This window comes from Propithecus coquereli, unplaced genomic scaffold (genome assembly GCF_000956105.1).
Source record: "Propithecus coquereli isolate 6110/MARCELLA unplaced genomic scaffold, Pcoq_1.0 Scaffold939, whole genome shotgun sequence".
Classification (NCBI taxonomy): domain Eukaryota; kingdom Metazoa; phylum Chordata; class Mammalia; order Primates; family Indriidae; genus Propithecus; species Propithecus coquereli.
In genome coordinates this window covers 221,732-237,712 of record NW_012155718.1, presented here as the reverse complement: position 1 = coordinate 237,712, position 15,981 = coordinate 221,732, and the positions used below count along the sequence as shown (strand labels likewise).

The window sequence follows — 15,981 nt, the reverse complement described above, 5'->3', positions numbered from 1 at the left end:
TTTAAATTTCTGATTTTAAAAAGAAATTAAGATATTTCGTAGGCCCTTAAAAGTGTTGCAGGCCCTTAGTACTGTGCCTGATGTTGGCCCTAGACAGGGGCGATGTGACCAGCCCGGCTCGCATGTCCAACAAGAGGCAGAGCCAGGGCCATTCCCGGGGCCCCCAACTCTGGGACAGGATTCACCTCACCACTCACCTGCCACTCCTTCAGCAGCCAAACAATGCTCTGCAGAATCAGACCCAGAGCAGTGGGAACACCAAAGGACATTTGGCTCACGGCTGGCTCTTATTTTACAGATGAGGATCCAGGTGCCCAGAGAGGGAGTGTTGCGTTCTCAGGGGCACACAGCATGTCAGTGCTGCAGCCAGGATGAGGACCTGCTCTCCTGATGTCCACCTAGGACTCTTCCCTGCCCACCCTTGGCTTTCAAGTGCCAAGCCCTCTGACTTGAGAAAGCGCCCAGCTCCTCCCCCCGCCCTGCATGCAAGCGCGCACGCGCGCGCGCGCACACACACACACTCACACACACTCACATTCACGCTCACACACCTCTCCCTGTCGTCATGCACCCAGCATCAATGCAAACATTGGTGACTGCTGCGCCGACTGCTCTCTATGTCTGAGCTGGTTAGGATCTACCCAATGCGCTCATTTTACAGGTGGGGGAACTGAGGCTGGAATGGGACTGGCCTGACCCAAAGCCACCTGGCAGATTACAAGGAGAGTCAGAGCCCAGCCCAGTTCTCAGGACCCCTAATCCTGTGCTCTGTGCTCTGCCGCTCCCGCGCCCACACAGCTGTTCTCTGCGTCTGATCACAGGCACTGGGCACCAACCCAAGGACTTCTATTTGACCTCACCCAGCCCACAGAGGCCAAAGAAGATCATGTAACTGGAAGGTTCTGAGAGAGCAGTTTCCATGTCCTCTGTGTGTCCAGACTTGGCCCAGTGGCTGCCTCAGGCTCAGACCTGGAGCAAGAAAAACCGGTTCCAGGAGGCTGCCCTGGGGCCATGGCCTGCCCTGACTTCAACTCTGCCATAGGGAGAGGCAGTGGCCGGGTGCCCAGGCTGGGGGTCACTGGGCTGAGCCTAGGGTTCAGGCCTTGCCCTGCAGAGGGCTTCAGGCCTCCCCAAGATACTTCTGACTTCCACTCCATGGCATTCAGCCCTTGCAAGCCTCAGCTTCCCCACCTAGGAACAATAATAGTATCTCTCTCAGAATGTTTGTTGTTGTCCAGGATTAAATGAGTGATTAGCACAGTGCATGCTATACAGTGCGAACAAAATGAACGTCAGTTATGGTTTCCACTGTTAGAATTCATAATGATTAGTTGCAGCACAGGAAGTTGCCGATGCTTAGCTAGACCCTGCAGACCAAGAGGAACGGTCAGGCTAGCACAGGAATAGCACAAACTCTTAGAGGGATGGCATAGGGGCAGAAGCCAAGGCCAAGGCCAGAAAAAGAGGATGGGCTCCAACTGAAGACCTGCGCCATGGCCTCCAGCTCCACAGAGAGGCCACTGATGGTGCCCGAGGCTGGCAGAATCTGGGACTGTCCACCGTTGTCCTCTGCAGGCTCCCATGGGTGGATCACACATGCAGGATCCTGCCCCACGGGAGCGGCATTTCCAACTCCCCACCCATTTTACAGATGGGGAAACTGAGACCCAGGGAACAGGAGTCACTTGTCCAAAAACACACAACTATTTCATGATGACGCCAGGACCCAAATCCAGGGCACCCTGACTTTTCAATGAAATGATTGATCGCTATGTTTTTTGGAGATTTCAAGTCTTCAAATCATCCAACTATCCTAGGAATAGTTTTGGGGTTTTTTTCTTTTCTTTTGTTTTATTTCTAAGCCTTATGTGACGTCTAACTCCACACAACTGACTCGTCCTTCTAGTCTTGAGAACAGCTTTAAGAAAGAAGGGATTGCCCAGCTCAGAGACTGCAGCCGGTTCCACGCGACTCGTCTTCCCTGTTCTGGCCACAATCACTGACCTTCGACCAATCCCACCTTGCCCGAGCTGTCCTCCCTCCTAGAATGCCCATCCTCAGTAACCCTTCTGCAAAGCCACATCCCCTCCTTCCAGATGCAGCCGATGTCCCCTCTACCTTCTAGCCCGCCCCACGGGACCTTGGCCCTGATGACGGCAGCTCGCGGCCTCTCGGAAATTAAACGAAGGGGGCCCCTCCCGTGCCGTGTTCATTTGCCCTTGTTGACGAGGCAATTCTTAAGGTCTGTTCTCATTTATTCATTTGTTTATTACAACAAATGTTCATGGGGGACGCACCGGGAGCCAGGCCCCGCCCGCACGCACTGCCTGCCCTCACGTCACCTCCTCCTCACGTGGGGCGGGCAGCCGCTGAGAAGGGAATCGCCGGGAATGTCACTGCAGCTGTGCTTGGTGCGGGCCCTGCCTCTGTCCCAGGGTGTCCTCCTAGCTGACAACCTTGCAGGGTAGGAAAGGGTCACTCCCTTCACCGTGGATGCTGCCCCAAGATGAGGACTGTGGAGGTTCCAGACCATCGTGCGTCCCCTCTTGGATGTCAGCAAGGTGGCTCTGAAGTCAGACAGACTAGCTTCAAATCCCAGCTCTGCCACCTCTGAGCTGAGGGACTTGGACCGTGTCACGTCTCTCTTGGGCCTCAGTTTGTCCTTTGTGAAACAGCCCTGAGAGCTCCTAACTGTCCTGTTTCCTGTGGGTTGTGGGCAGAAGCAGAGGGCAGTGTCCAGGCGACAAGCACAGGGGAGGTGAGGCCGGCTTGCAGGGTGCAGGGGCTCCAAGCTGACACTCCAGTGCCCAGAGCCACAGCACTCACTGACTGTCCCCTTTGTGCTGATCTGGGGGCAAGTGGTCTCTGCTCTCCCGCAGGCAACAGGAGGGGTCGGGCCGTGGGGTCTCCGAGGCCCCTCTCAGCTCCGGGAAGCTCTGACTGCGGGAAAAGCAAACCAGCTGCCCAGAGACAGCGCGAGTTGAGCTCTGGCCTGACAGGCACGTGCTGCGTCTCCCCCTGGGCTCTCAGACGGCAATGGAAATGGAATCACAGCGCCCCCGAAGATGGAGAACAATCCTCATCACATCCACCCACTGCCAACTAGACAGATGTGAAATAAAACCATTTGACAAACAGCCGCACCCCTTCCAGCTCAGAGCCCAGAGCACAGAGCTGGGACGTGATCTTCGCAGGACGCGGCTTGGGAAATTAGAACTTGGAACACAGAACACAGAGAACTGTGCTCTCCCCTCCCTGCAGCGTGGGGGCACGGGACAGTGGGGTCACGCCTGGGGGACATGGACAAGGAAACTCCCAGTGGAGCTCCCTGCCCTCTTGCTTCCTCCCAGTTCTTGGTGACTGCTGATGAGGGGAGCGGAATGTTCCAATCAAAGTAAGTCCTTCCCGCACTCCTACCTCCGTCTTTCTTGCTTTGAGTCCTGCAGTTTGCTTGGTCTGCACGCCATTCCACCCACCTGGAGATTCCTGGCCACTTCAACATCTCGTAGCCTCCCAGGTGCTTAGAACCCTCCCTGCGCATGGACTGTTCGTATGGTCTCCAGCCCCAGAGCCTCTGCACCGGTGGACTCTGCTCTGACTGTCCTTTCGCCAAAGCCCTAGCTCCTCCCTGCGTGTTTCCATACCACCCCATCACAGTTCCTCGTGACTTGCTCTGATGTCAGCCCCCTAGACTGTGAGTTCTGGAGGGCTGTGTGGGTCTGATAGGGCAGAGGGAAGGGTTACCACTGCAGATCTGAGGCTAAGCCTGCTAGCTGGGTTTGAGCCTCTTTGAACCTCAGTGTTCCCATCTGCAAAGTGGGAACAATAACTTCTGCCCAGTGGACTTTATGTTAGTCCAGGAAATGGACGCTAGTTTCTGCAACCGGCAAACCCCAAAATCTCAACTGCCTAACCCAATACCAGTTATTTATTGTCACGATTGTTCATGGGCTAGGTGGCCCTGGTCCACCTGGGGCATGTGACCTCCACGGTCACCATGGCAGGGAGAGAGGGGAGGAGGCAACACACCGGTTCTTCACTTCCTGGACTCAGAAGCCACTTGGTCACTTCTGCTTGCCCGTCCTAGATCATAATTCAACCAAAGGTCACCTCCCTCCAACAGGGGGTTCTGGGAAATGTGGTTTTACTGGGCACCCAGGAAAAGCAAACTGAACCGGGTTTTGGTGAACATACAGGCTGTCTCTGCCATAGGGTTGTCATGGGGTTAAATGACAAAGAACGTGAAGCTCCTGGCTGAGTGGCTGGCACATAGCAGGTGCTCGATGAAGCTGCCAGTTCTCCTTTTGCTTTCCTGTCCCCAGGACCAGGCTCCTAAGGGATCTGACCTCCAACAGGGGCCGTGTGAACGCTGGGTGCTGCCCTCCAGCTCCGGGCCCGGGCTCACCTGGCCACCTTTCCCGCAGCCTGCCCTCCCTCCTGCGGCTCTCTCCAGTTCTGGCTGGGGCGGCTGTCTCCGCCTCTTGCACCTGGGTGGCTGTGTCTTTTGCGAGCATCGATCTGCAATCGGCGGGAGCAGCTCTAATGGGCCTGGGAGGCCCTCGGCTGAGCTGCGTTAGCTTCGTTTAGGGGCTCAGGGCTGTGGAACACAAACCTGCCCGGCCTCTCTGGAGCCAGCCCCAGCTCTCCCGTCTCCGGGAGAGACAAGAGTCAGACTAGACTCAGGGCTGCTGTGGCCACCGCCACTCCCTCCCACAGCCTCCCCTGCCGGCTTGGCAGTGAGCTGGGCGCCACACCCAGCCAGGCACCCAGCCCCTCTGGGCCCCCCTCACCCCTGAGGATGGGCAGGAGAGGGTCTCTGCTTCTCTCCCTGTTGGAGGATCTCTTGAAAAGAGCACAGGATGTGGGAACCCAAAGGACAGGGTGGTCCTCAACGCGCCTTATCTGCTTCCATTATCACAGCAGCTTATAGAGAAGTCAGTCTATTGGCCCCATGTTAAAGAGGAAGAAATTGGGATTCAGAGGTCACAAATCAGTGTTTTCTAAACTTATTTGGTGAGACAACCCTTTTTAGCATGGAGAAAACCCAAATCACACACTTCCAAGCATGCCCCGCTGGGCTGGACTGTTTCTCACCCACAGGCCGACCTGACACTTCCCAAGAGCTCGGTATGTGCCTGTGGTAGCTCGGGGGTCTTAGCTGGGACTCCGAGGGCCCGGGGACTTCCAGAATGTGCATGTAAACACTATGTGAATGTGCATTTTCCCAGCAAGGATCCGTGACTCCCAGAAGATCCTCAGAGGGGCCTGGGACCCGTCCTGAGTGAAGAACCCCTGCCCTGGCTTGAGCCCCTGTAGACAAGGTCCAGTTTTGATCCGGGGTTTTGCACAAGCAACCGGAACGGCAGAGATTCGGGAAAGAGCTTCGTGAGTGGGAGAAATGGGCTGTGTGACGGCAGGGACGAGGGGACAGTAAACGGATGAGCTTGGCTGGAGCAGAACGGATGTTTGGGAACAGTGACAAATGAGGCTGGGGACGGAGGGGACCTCGGAGAACAGGCCAAGGCGTTTAGATTCGATTGGAGAGACCACAGGGAGCCACAGGACATCCTGGAACCAGCAAGTGGCAGCTGCGGAAGCGAGTCTGCAGAACAGGCAGGCAAGAGTGGAGAGGAGACATGAGCTCCGAGGTGGAGACTCCGTGGACAACCGGATGCGGGGGGCTCCCTGCCACCAGAAGGCCACAAACAGGGCTGGCGACTGTGGGGAAGCTGGCAAAGGAGGAGAGGACAGCGACACCCACGGAGAAGCCTGGCTGGAAGCAGGGTTAGCTCTGCAGGCTCCTGTTTGGATCCCAGGGCTGCCGGGTCCTAACTGCGACTCTGGGCAAGAAACTTAACCCTTCTTCCGTGCCTGGGTTTCTTCCTTGTAAAACAGGGACAAGCATGCTTGCTTGGAAAGGCTGTGGAAACTCTTAAAGCATCTGAAGCCCTTAGCCCAGGGAAAGGCACACCTGTCAGCACTCGACAATCCATCGACTCATCCTATAAACACTGATCACATCCCTGTGAGGCACCAGGTGCCTTCCTAGACACCCTAGCGCGTCTGCTGACAATAGCCCGTGAGAAGGATGTCATCGTGCCTGCTGGAGAGAGAAGGAAATCGAGGCACAGAGAAGTTTTCATAATCAGTAGTGACATCTATTGAGGTTGATGGGATCCCAAATGTCAAGGGGTCAGTGACAAAGGTGTGACCTCTCTCTGCCCCAGGCTGGGAGAAAACACATGCTCTTGGTGACATTTGAGGTCACACGGTTGATGGATTCTTGGGATTGAGGGTGGGTGGGGTACTGGTCCAGGTGTTTCTAGGACCTCATAAACCGTAAGGATGGATCACCTGGGATCAGGTTCACATGAAGATTTTGATTTTTTGAGGCTTGGGAGGGGCCCAAGAGCCTGAAAGTGAACCAGTTCCTAGGTGATGCTTTTTTGAGTAGCAAGACTTTCTAAAGAAGGGCTTTGGGGTAAAACAGAATTGGCTTCGGGCAAGAGACTGAGCCTCAGTTTCCCCATCTATGAAATGGGTAAATCTTACCACCCTTGCAGGGCTGCTGTGAAGATTAAAGGAGACGGGGTCTGCAGCCTTGGCGGCGCGTAGGCTGGGCGCCCAGCGAACACTGGCTGTTACTATAGCGCTACCGCTATTGGTGCTGAGCCCTCTGCCAAAGTCCGTCTCTGCATGCAGGCAGGGAGTCACTGCCAATCATCAAACCTCAGGGTGCGTCCTTCGCCTCAACTCCTTCCACCCCAGGAGAGAAAAATCAGGATGCATTCTGCCGTCTCCGACGGCACCCACGAATCGTTTCACGTTCAATTTCCCCATCAAATTCACAGGCACGTATCACATGCCATTATTCCGTTTCCTAATGGCCTGTGTGGTGGCAATTGTAAGTAGGACATTTCTTCGTGCCCTTGGCATTCCGAAGTCTTTGAAAAACTCCCTTTCCAGCCCAGATCCCTTTTCTGGCGGTGGCAGTATGCCTCGCCCTCTCCAAAATCCTGGCATCACGGGCTTCTGGCCTCCGTTCATTCAGAACATACAGAACAACAGTGACGTGTCCCTTTGGAGAACAACACGGGTCCTGCCTTGGAGGTGCGCTTTGGCAGCAGGCAGCAGGGTGGGCTGGGTGGGTGCAGGGTCCAAGGACAAAGAGAAGACTGTTTTGAGCCCCCCCACATGCCACACAAGCCGTGGGCCCTCGGACGAGAAAGCTGCCTGGCCTCCTGGGAGCCGCAAGGCCCTCGTCCATAAGACGGGGATAATACGCGGCCACACGGGGTGGTGGAATCAAAGTGCCTGGTCAAGGGCTGTGCCCACATTAGCTGTGACAGCTATTTGTCGAGGTCCTATGAATGGATGGCTTGGGGGGATGCCCTGGAATGAGCTGGCACTTGTGTCTCAGCAGTTGGCAGTCCCCGTGGGGGGCCCACCACTGCACCAGTTCGGCCTCACTTTTGCAGGCTCAGACTCCCGGTGGAGTTGGCATCACCAGCCAGTTACCTCTGCACCAGCATCGCCCTAGACGGAGCAGAACAGGGCTCAGGAAGGCAGAGCGGGGGAGACAGTCAATACCCTCACCGCCTGTCATGCCAGGCACTGACCTACCTGAGTAACGCGGGCTTTGTGGGACCTTTGCAATGCCAGGTATTGACTTCTAGTCCAGGAGTGGTGGGGAGAACTGAGGGGCCGGTGGGGTTGGCGCAGTGACTATTTACCCACCAGAATGGAACTACTTCAGCACTTTTACAACCAATGAGGACGGGGCAGTGCACAACCGGCTGGGATCGCCACCCTCGGGTGCTGAGCGTAACGGAGCCCAGCATACGTCTAGGAGGGTTTATCCAAGAAAGGGCCCCTGAGTAAGCGTAGAAGACCACCACCGAATCTCACTGAGCACCTTTTGGATGAGCAGGAATTCATCCTTGACCACCCGCTCCAGCCCCCAGGCCCAGCCAGACGCCCTGTGTTCTAGTCCCAGCTACACTGGATTCTCTCTCCAGGCCTGTCTCCCTGGCGGTCAAACCAGAATCCACTTATCTCTGAATTTTCTGGACTCAAAAGATCCACGACCTCCCTCCCACCTGTGTGTGTGTGTATGTGTTTGTACTTGCGTGTGCATACATGAGCACATGGATGTGTGTCCATGGGTGCACGTATGCGTAAAAAGCCACACACCTCCCCCAGTCCCTCCCTGACATCTCCACCCCTCTCTCTACATGCCCCTCCCTTCCCGAGGTGCCCACACCCACCTCCTCCCAGCCTCTCGCCTCTACTCAAGGCCTCACCTGCCACACCCACCTGGCGTCCGTCCTCACCCAGAAAACCCAGCCCCTCCGGGCTGAGCAGGCGGAGGCTGAGCACCGGTGGTGAAGGCAAAGCTAATCACACGAAGATGGGCCTGTTTATTTGCATGGCACGCATTCGTCTCTGACTGTTTTATCCACCCCCTGAGCCAAGCGAAGAGTTCTCAATTTATCCTGCCCGCACGGAGAGACCAGATTGGCAGCGCGCACGCACATTCGCAGAAGCCCAATATAGACTTCCAATTATCTTTTAATTTTGCTCCTGTCTTTATTTGTTCATTTCACTTTTTCCAAACAGGGACTGAAAAAAAAAAAAAAAAGCTGTAATTTATGGAGTTTGAAGTCAACTAGCAGGAGTGTCGTGTTCACCTGCCGGATGGACTGAGACCTCGGGGCAGAGCCAGAAGTTCGCTTCCCAACTTCCCTACAAGGAAGACGGCCGCCTCTCAGGGCCCCCAGAGTCCCTGTTCCTCTCTGTCCCTCTGACTCTCTGTCCTAACTGTACTTTCTTATTTTCTATATCCTTGCTGCACCGGCAGCTGGGGCCTCTCTGACGGAGAGACTGCCCCGCCTAGGGGGATCGCGTTCCTGAGATGGCAGATGAGTCCCCAGGAGGGAACCTCTCACGTGCAAACCAACCCACTAAGAGCCCCGACCCCCTCCTCTTCCCCCACTGGGCTCTTGAGGCTCTGACACGCTGGGCCGATGCCCCCCTGCCCTAATCACCCCAGACCCAGGTGTCAGACAGCTAAAGGCAGCTGAGCCTGCTGAAACGATTCAAACTTGCCAGCCCTGAACCCGCTCACCCTGCGCCTCCCACCGCTTCTTGCAAAAACCTCAGCAAGGACTCTCGCCCGCCCTCGGTGTCACAGTGTCACTCCCTCTGTTGCCTTCCCCTTGTGGCCCTGCGAGACACGGCATGTCCCCTCCTCTTGGGAACTGTGAGTAACAAACTACTAAACAGCCTCCCCATGGCAGCCGTCCCCGGTCTCGGCCTCCCCACACCTGAGTAATGACGAGGCCGGCATCGTAACCCTGTCTCAGGTGGCCGCGTCCGCCGGAGCGCAGGGAGACCGCGGGAACCCCGAGGAATGGAGGCATCCTCTGTGCTCAGCCGCTCCACGAGCGTCACTCCCGCCCTCACACGAGGGGAGGTCACGGAAGTGCCAAGCCGGGATCACATCCGGGGCGTCTGACCCCGCCCCCCGGCCTCGCACGCAGCTCCATTCCAGTCTGCGGTCCCCCTGCTCTGTCACGGTGCTCGCCTCCCCTGCATTTCTCAACCTTGCGTCGTCCCATTTCTGCCACAGCCAACGCCCTCTCCACTCTCTCTCTGGCCCTAGCCTGGCGCAGGGACTCCTGTGACCCCTCCCAGGGAGACCTTTACGAACCGGCCTGTCACAGCGCACCGTCTCCTTGCCCGACATCTTCCCCCCATAGACCCGTCTCCGCGGGCAGCGGGGCCGAGGCTGTCTCCTTAACCCACATCACCGCACCCAACACGTACCCAATTCCAAACACTTCTTTCTGGAATCCTTTCTGCTGACCTCTGTTCTGATACATCACCTCATTAATTTCTTCGTGCTGCATCGTGGCTTGATCATTCCTAGGCATGTGCCCATCTCTGGATGAGGGACATAGTTCCCTGGCGTCGGGACTGCAGCTTCTGCTTCCAGCGATCCTCTCACCTCCCCACCCCTCGGGCTGCTTCAGGCACATCCAGCACCCAGAGCTTTCCAGAAGGAAAGCCCTATTGTCTGATTTATAGGATTTAAGCTGGAGCCACAGGGGGCTCCGGGGCACAACAGAGCCTTTATCAGAAGGGCTGAGACCCTGCTCACCTGGTGGCACCTGAGAGGACAATGCCAGATCACACCCCACCGAGGGGGCATGTCACATGTCTCCCTCTCTCCAAGAGTATAGGATCCCCAAAGCTGCCCCTACCGCTGGAATGGTAGCCTGGCAACTGGGGGCCCCCTCGTGAGACCCAACAAAGCATTTTTAATGCTGGACAAATCATTTTTATTACCCGTAATGCCTCGTTTTCTCCTTCCCAGAGAAAAATGACAGGTTGTGCAGCCAGAGAGGTTGTAAATCAAGACTTGCCACTCTCAGCCCGTTGGCATTGTCCCTCAGAGCCTCAGTTTCCTCACCTGTAGAATGGGGGCAATGATAATATCCACCTCTCTGGATTACTGGGAAAATTGAATGATTTTACTTATGCAAAGCGCCCAGGACTGCATTCCCGTTCTCTGTTACTCACCTACTTCCTCAAGGGTGAAGAGGAATTTTCAGGAGGCAGGTAGAAAAGCTAACTTATTTTTCACTCCTAGACCCACTGAAGTCTCCTAAGGTGATGGTAAAAAATGGAGGTTTCCTTGGACCCACTCCAGACCTACAGAATCAGGACGTCTAGGGATGGAGCTCAGACATCCGCCCCTAACCAACACCCCCGGTGATTCCTGTGCCCACTGGATTGACAGTCACTCTTTTGACCATGGTGGGAAGAAATGGAACCCAGGGTCCCCTCTTGCCAGCCCCCAGCGGGACAGGCTGAGGAAACCAGGCTGCACGAGAAGTCACACCTGTTGGATGAAGTCAGGTCTATAAAACTCTGGTCTGCAAACAAGGATTAAAGTCCCCATTTACAAGAAAGTTGACATAACCTTGAGGTCCGTCCGGTTACCACTGCCATCCAGTGGGGATAACAAACACATCTCTCTGCAAAGGGACTGTGGCATTAGATGAGATTCATCCGGAGTGCCCTCCCCGGTCCACTCAGCGTAAAGCACGGTCCATGCTGGCCGTTGTCCCGGTTTTGCAGGGTCTCCATAGGCCTTAGGGTCCCCGGTTGGACCAGCGACAGTCTCTGTCTTCAGGGGTTTCGGACCCAGCAGGAGAACAGAGACCGTGCACGACGCACTTTGTGACGTGGCAGCTGTGACAAAGGCTGAAAGAGGAACATCAGCGATCGAGAGACAAAGAGGGAACAGGTGATCTCGGAAGGCGGAGACGTGTGGGAAGAAGGCCTGGGAGACACGGCCTGGGACCCAACTCTGGTGGGCTGGAGGGACACGGACCAGGACAGACGAGGGAGACCTTGCCTGCCTAGAAGTCGGCCTGCGCCCAGCAGGCAGGCCGCGGTCAGGAGATGGACGCGGAAGGGTGGACCAAGGCTGGTGGCAGAGGACCGCGAACGCCTAGGTGAGGGGTCAGGACTCTCTCCCAGAGCCAAGGGCTTCAGAGCCAGATTCCTCCCGTGCGTGTCTCCCCTCTGGCCGCCGAGTGCTCTTCGTGTGCATTTTCAGTTAGATGACAGCAGTTAGAAATCGACAGTGACCCCATCGCTACCTGGATCCCAAACTTCTCTGCAACGGGGGGAGGATCGGGCCTTGCTGGGCCACCTGCCAGCACCTTCGGCTGGGAGGGTCTTCACTTGTTCACTCTACCTGCTCGGCCCCCACGGGCAGCAAGAGTTTGAGACCCCTACGCTGGCCTTTGGGGACTCATGGAGGGCCCTTGGTCAGGGGAGGGGCAGAATTAGGTGTGTGCCTTGGAAGGTCCAGCTTGATAATTAGTACTAGCGAGGAAGAGGAGGAGGAGGAGGAGGACGAGGAGGGAGAATAGCTAACGTCCACCAAGCTTGCACAACGGGGGCTCTGCACAGCACGTCACACGCAGTAACCCATTTTGTTCCCACCACAATCCGATGGGGTGCAAATACCACTGTCCCCCGTCTTTCAGATGAGGAAACAGGCACAGAGAGCTGAAGTCACTTGCCTAAGTTCACACGGTTGGTAAGTGGCAGAGCCACGTAGTCTGGATCCAGGACCCACAGCACTGGTGACAATGCACCGGGGCGTGGGGGGGATTGGGTCACGTGGGTCTTCCCTCGGCCTCTCACCATCGGAGACGGTCAGGTTTTAAGGGAGATGTGTCCCACGTCCAACCCCGACCTGGGTGCTAACGCAAGGTGTTTTCCCAAACTGTTCTCGGAAAGGCCGGTTTCTCTTCGTAAACTTGTCAGGCAGAGGAGGACAGGTCAGGTGGCTTGGCTGTGGTCCCTGGCTCCAGCCTCCCCTGCTGTGTTTCCCGCTTGACCAGTTAAATGCTGACCCCGCTGGGGGACCCACAGACCCCAATAGGCACAATCCCAGCCACGCCTACCGGGGCTCCACCTGCCCAGCACGCGCCACACCCGAGCCTCCTCGCCCGGTGGATTTGCAAAGGAAAATAAAGCGCACACACAAAGAATAACCAACCCCGTGCACTTCCTGGCATCGGGTGACTGTTTGGCTAGGAGCTTCCTCCCTCTCTGTGTACCCACTGGACACTCCTCCCACATCCCCCGGCTGCTGGCTACAGAGCTGGCTCAGGTGGCTGGGCCCAAGCTGAGCCCCTGGGCAGACCCTCATCCCCACAGGAGGCCAGCGGCTGGGATCCGTTGGCCCTGGGCCCCTCGGCCACCCTCTGCAGCTCAAAGTCACCTTTGCTCCGACTCCTCAGCTGGCCAGAGCCAGCCCAGAACGGCTTGGCTGGCTCCAGGAACCGGCCCAGTTGGGCAATCAATCATTAATCGGATTCTCGACATTCCTCAGCCCCAGGTCGCCTGGAGAGGCACGAGAAGCATGCTGCCCAGAGAAGCCGGGGCCCAGGACTGGCAGCTGGACATGCAGCTGACCGGCAAGCTGGTGCTGTCGGCCGCTGCGCTGCTCCTGCTGACCGCGGCCTACAGACTGTACAAGGCGAGGCCCACGCCAGCCCCGCAGGGGGGTGGGAACGTGGAGGCCGAAGCTGGGCAGGAAGCAGAGGGCTCGGGGCAGCCTGCTGCCCAGGTGGCTTCTCCCAGGGCGCCACAGAGGGGGCCGAGACGCCGCCGGAGGGTGAGCAAGGAGGCCGGAGCACTCCTGGGCTGCAGCTGGGAGAACCTGGGAGCCCCCTGCACCCTGACAACGGGGGCCACCTCCAGAGACGAGCCCCAGAGAAAAGACTGTGGTGAGGAGCAGGGCGGGCAGTGCCCGGACTCTGAGCAGGTGCCTCCCTGCTGCCGCGGCCAGGAAGCCGGAACAGCTGTTGGCAGGAGGCCCAACCCTCCGCGCTGCCCCCATTTGGACAGTGAACCCAAAAGCTCCCCAGCTGGACTTGCTGCAGCGGCGGGCGGCAGCCGTGTGGGTGGTGAGCCTGCTCCATGGCAGGACGGTGGACCCCTCGGGCCGCCAGGGCCCGGGCAGCTGGAACCTCCCCACCGGCCTTGGACTGCTCCGGAGGAAGGCAGCAGTGACATGAACCGGAGCTGGGTCTTCACCCACGTGACAGGGGTCAGCAGGGAAGAGGCAGGGGCTCTCCAGGCCGCCTCAGATGTGGGCCTGGCGCGGCATCAGCAGGAGGCAGCCACCAACACCTCCTACACCTTCTCGTCGGTGGCTCGGGTCCGGATGGAAGAGAACTTCATACAGAAGGTGGACGGGGCTGGGCCCAGGCTGAAGGGCAAGGTGTACGACTACTATGTGGAATCCATCTCTCGGACCGTCTCCAGGGGCAGGCTGGCCCTCAGGACAGCCCTGGCAGAGGCTCCCTGCCTTGAAGCACTGCCCAGGCCCCTGGGAACAGGAGCAGCCTCCCGGGGCCAAGCCGAAGACACAGAAGGTGGAGCTGAAACAGCCGCCGCCCCCCGGCCTTTGTCGTCCCCCTCCCCGCAAGGCTTCGGCAGGAAGGACAGCCTCCTGCAGATCGCGGAGAACCCAGAGCTGCAGCTACAGCCCGAGGGCCTCGGCTTTCCCCCTTCACCCTGCCCAGACCGGGGCGCCCTGCCTGGCACAGCCAGAAGCAGTGGGGAGCCTCGCGTGCAGCTCGTGGCCGGGACCAATTTCTTCCACGTCCCCCTCACCCCCGCTTCAGACCCGGACGTCCGCCTGGATCTGGGCAATTGCCACGAGGCGCTGACCTTGGCCAAGAGGCAGAACTTGGAGGCCCTGAAGGAGGCAGCCTACAAGGTGATGAGCGACAACTACCTCCAGGTGCTGCGCAGCCCGGATGTCTACGGGTGCCTGAGCGGGGCAGAACGGGAGTTGATCCTGCAGCGACGCCTCCGGGGCCGCAAGTACCTGTTGGTGGCGGACGTGTGCCCCCAGGAAGACTCCGGCTGCCTCTGTTGCTATGATGACGAGAGGGATGTCTGGCACCTGCTGGCCCAGCTGCCCCCTGAGGCTGTGTCCCGGGGCTGTGCCATCTGCAGTCTCTTCAATTATCTCTTCGTGGTGTCTGGCTGCCAGGGGCCCGGGCGCCGGCCCTCCAACCGGGTCTTCTGCTACAACCCCCTGACGGGGATCTGGAGCGAGGTGTGCCCGCTGAACCAGGCGCGGCCGCACTGCCGGCTGGTGGCCCTGGACGGGCACCTGTACGCCATCGGGGGCGAGTGTCTGAACACGGTTGAGCGTTACGACCCTCGCTTGGACCGCTGGGTCTTTGCCCCGCCTCTCCCCAATGACACGTTTGCCGTGGCGCACACAGCCACGGCGTGCGCCAACGAGATCTTCGTCACGGGCGGCACGCTGCGCTACCTGCTGCTCCGCTTCTCCGCCCAGGAGCAGCGCTGGTGGGCCGGCCCCACGGGGGGCAGCAAGGACCGCACGGCCGAGATGGTGGCAGTCAACGGTTTCCTCTACCGCTTTGACCTCAACCGCAGCCTGGGCATCAGTGTGCACCGCTGCAGCGCCAGCGCCCGGCTCTGGTACGAGTGCGCCACGTACCGGACGCCCTACCCGGACGCCTTCCAGTGCGCCGTGGTGGACAACCTCATCTACTGCGTGGGGCGCCAGCGCACTCTCTGCTTCCTGGCCGACTACGTCTCGCCCAGGTTTGTACCCAAGGCGCTGCGGAGCTTCCCGACGCCGCAGGGCACCCTCCTGCCTGCCGTCCTGACCTTGCCCACCCCTGATTTGCCTCACACCAGGGTCTAGCTGCCCCTCTGCTGGGCTCCTCGTGCAAAACGGGGAGGCAATGAGCACCACCCTGCCTGTCACTCTGTGGGTCAGTTCTGGGCAGTCAGGTGGCCCAGGACTTTGGCCATCAAGAGGCAGATTCTAATCCTACCTGCTCTGCTGGGTAAGTGGAGCCTTGGGAGGTGGGTCTTAGATGAGTCTTGTCCCTACATGGGCTGCTGGGGCCCCCTGGGGAGGAGAGAGCCAGGGACTGGTGTTCCAAGGCAGAAGAGAGGACCACCACGTGGCTCCAACTCCAAATTCCTGGGGGGAGTGACCAGGACCCCACCGTAGCTCAGAAGCACGGTCTTACTGCAAGCACAGTTCCAAGTGCTGGCAGACCCTCAACCTGGTCCCTCTGGAGAGAGGCCAGCCCTCTGTGCTACCAGTGTCCCTTCATGAACACTAAGCCACTGGGCCCCACCTCTACAGTTCCCGGAAGCACCAGGGACACACAGGTGAGCAAGACTGAGGGAGGAGCCCTGCCAGGGGGAGATGTGACTTGAGAAGTAGGACAGCTAAAGCTGGGGCTGCCCACGGGGACTCTGGGCAGCAGAGTAAATGTACCCAAGCCCATTTACTTTTCCCATCACGGGAAGGAGGAGAAACATCTAAGAGGCCAACTTCTTGTAGAGGGCTAAGGATACCATCGAGCTCTCAGGAAACGGAGGAAAGGCTCT

General features: G+C 58.2%; 1 protein-coding gene across 1 annotated transcript; it reads left to right on the top strand.

Moving 5' to 3' along the window:
- Positions 1–12,949: 12,949 nt before the first annotated feature.
- On the top strand, positions 12,950–15,309 carry KLHDC7A (kelch domain containing 7A). The gene has a single exon (XM_012664892.1). The coding sequence runs from the start codon at positions 12,950–12,952 to the stop codon at positions 15,278–15,280; it is 2,331 nt and encodes a 776-aa protein (XP_012520346.1). The 3' UTR covers positions 15,281–15,309.
- The last annotated feature ends 672 nt before the right edge of the window (positions 15,310–15,981 follow it).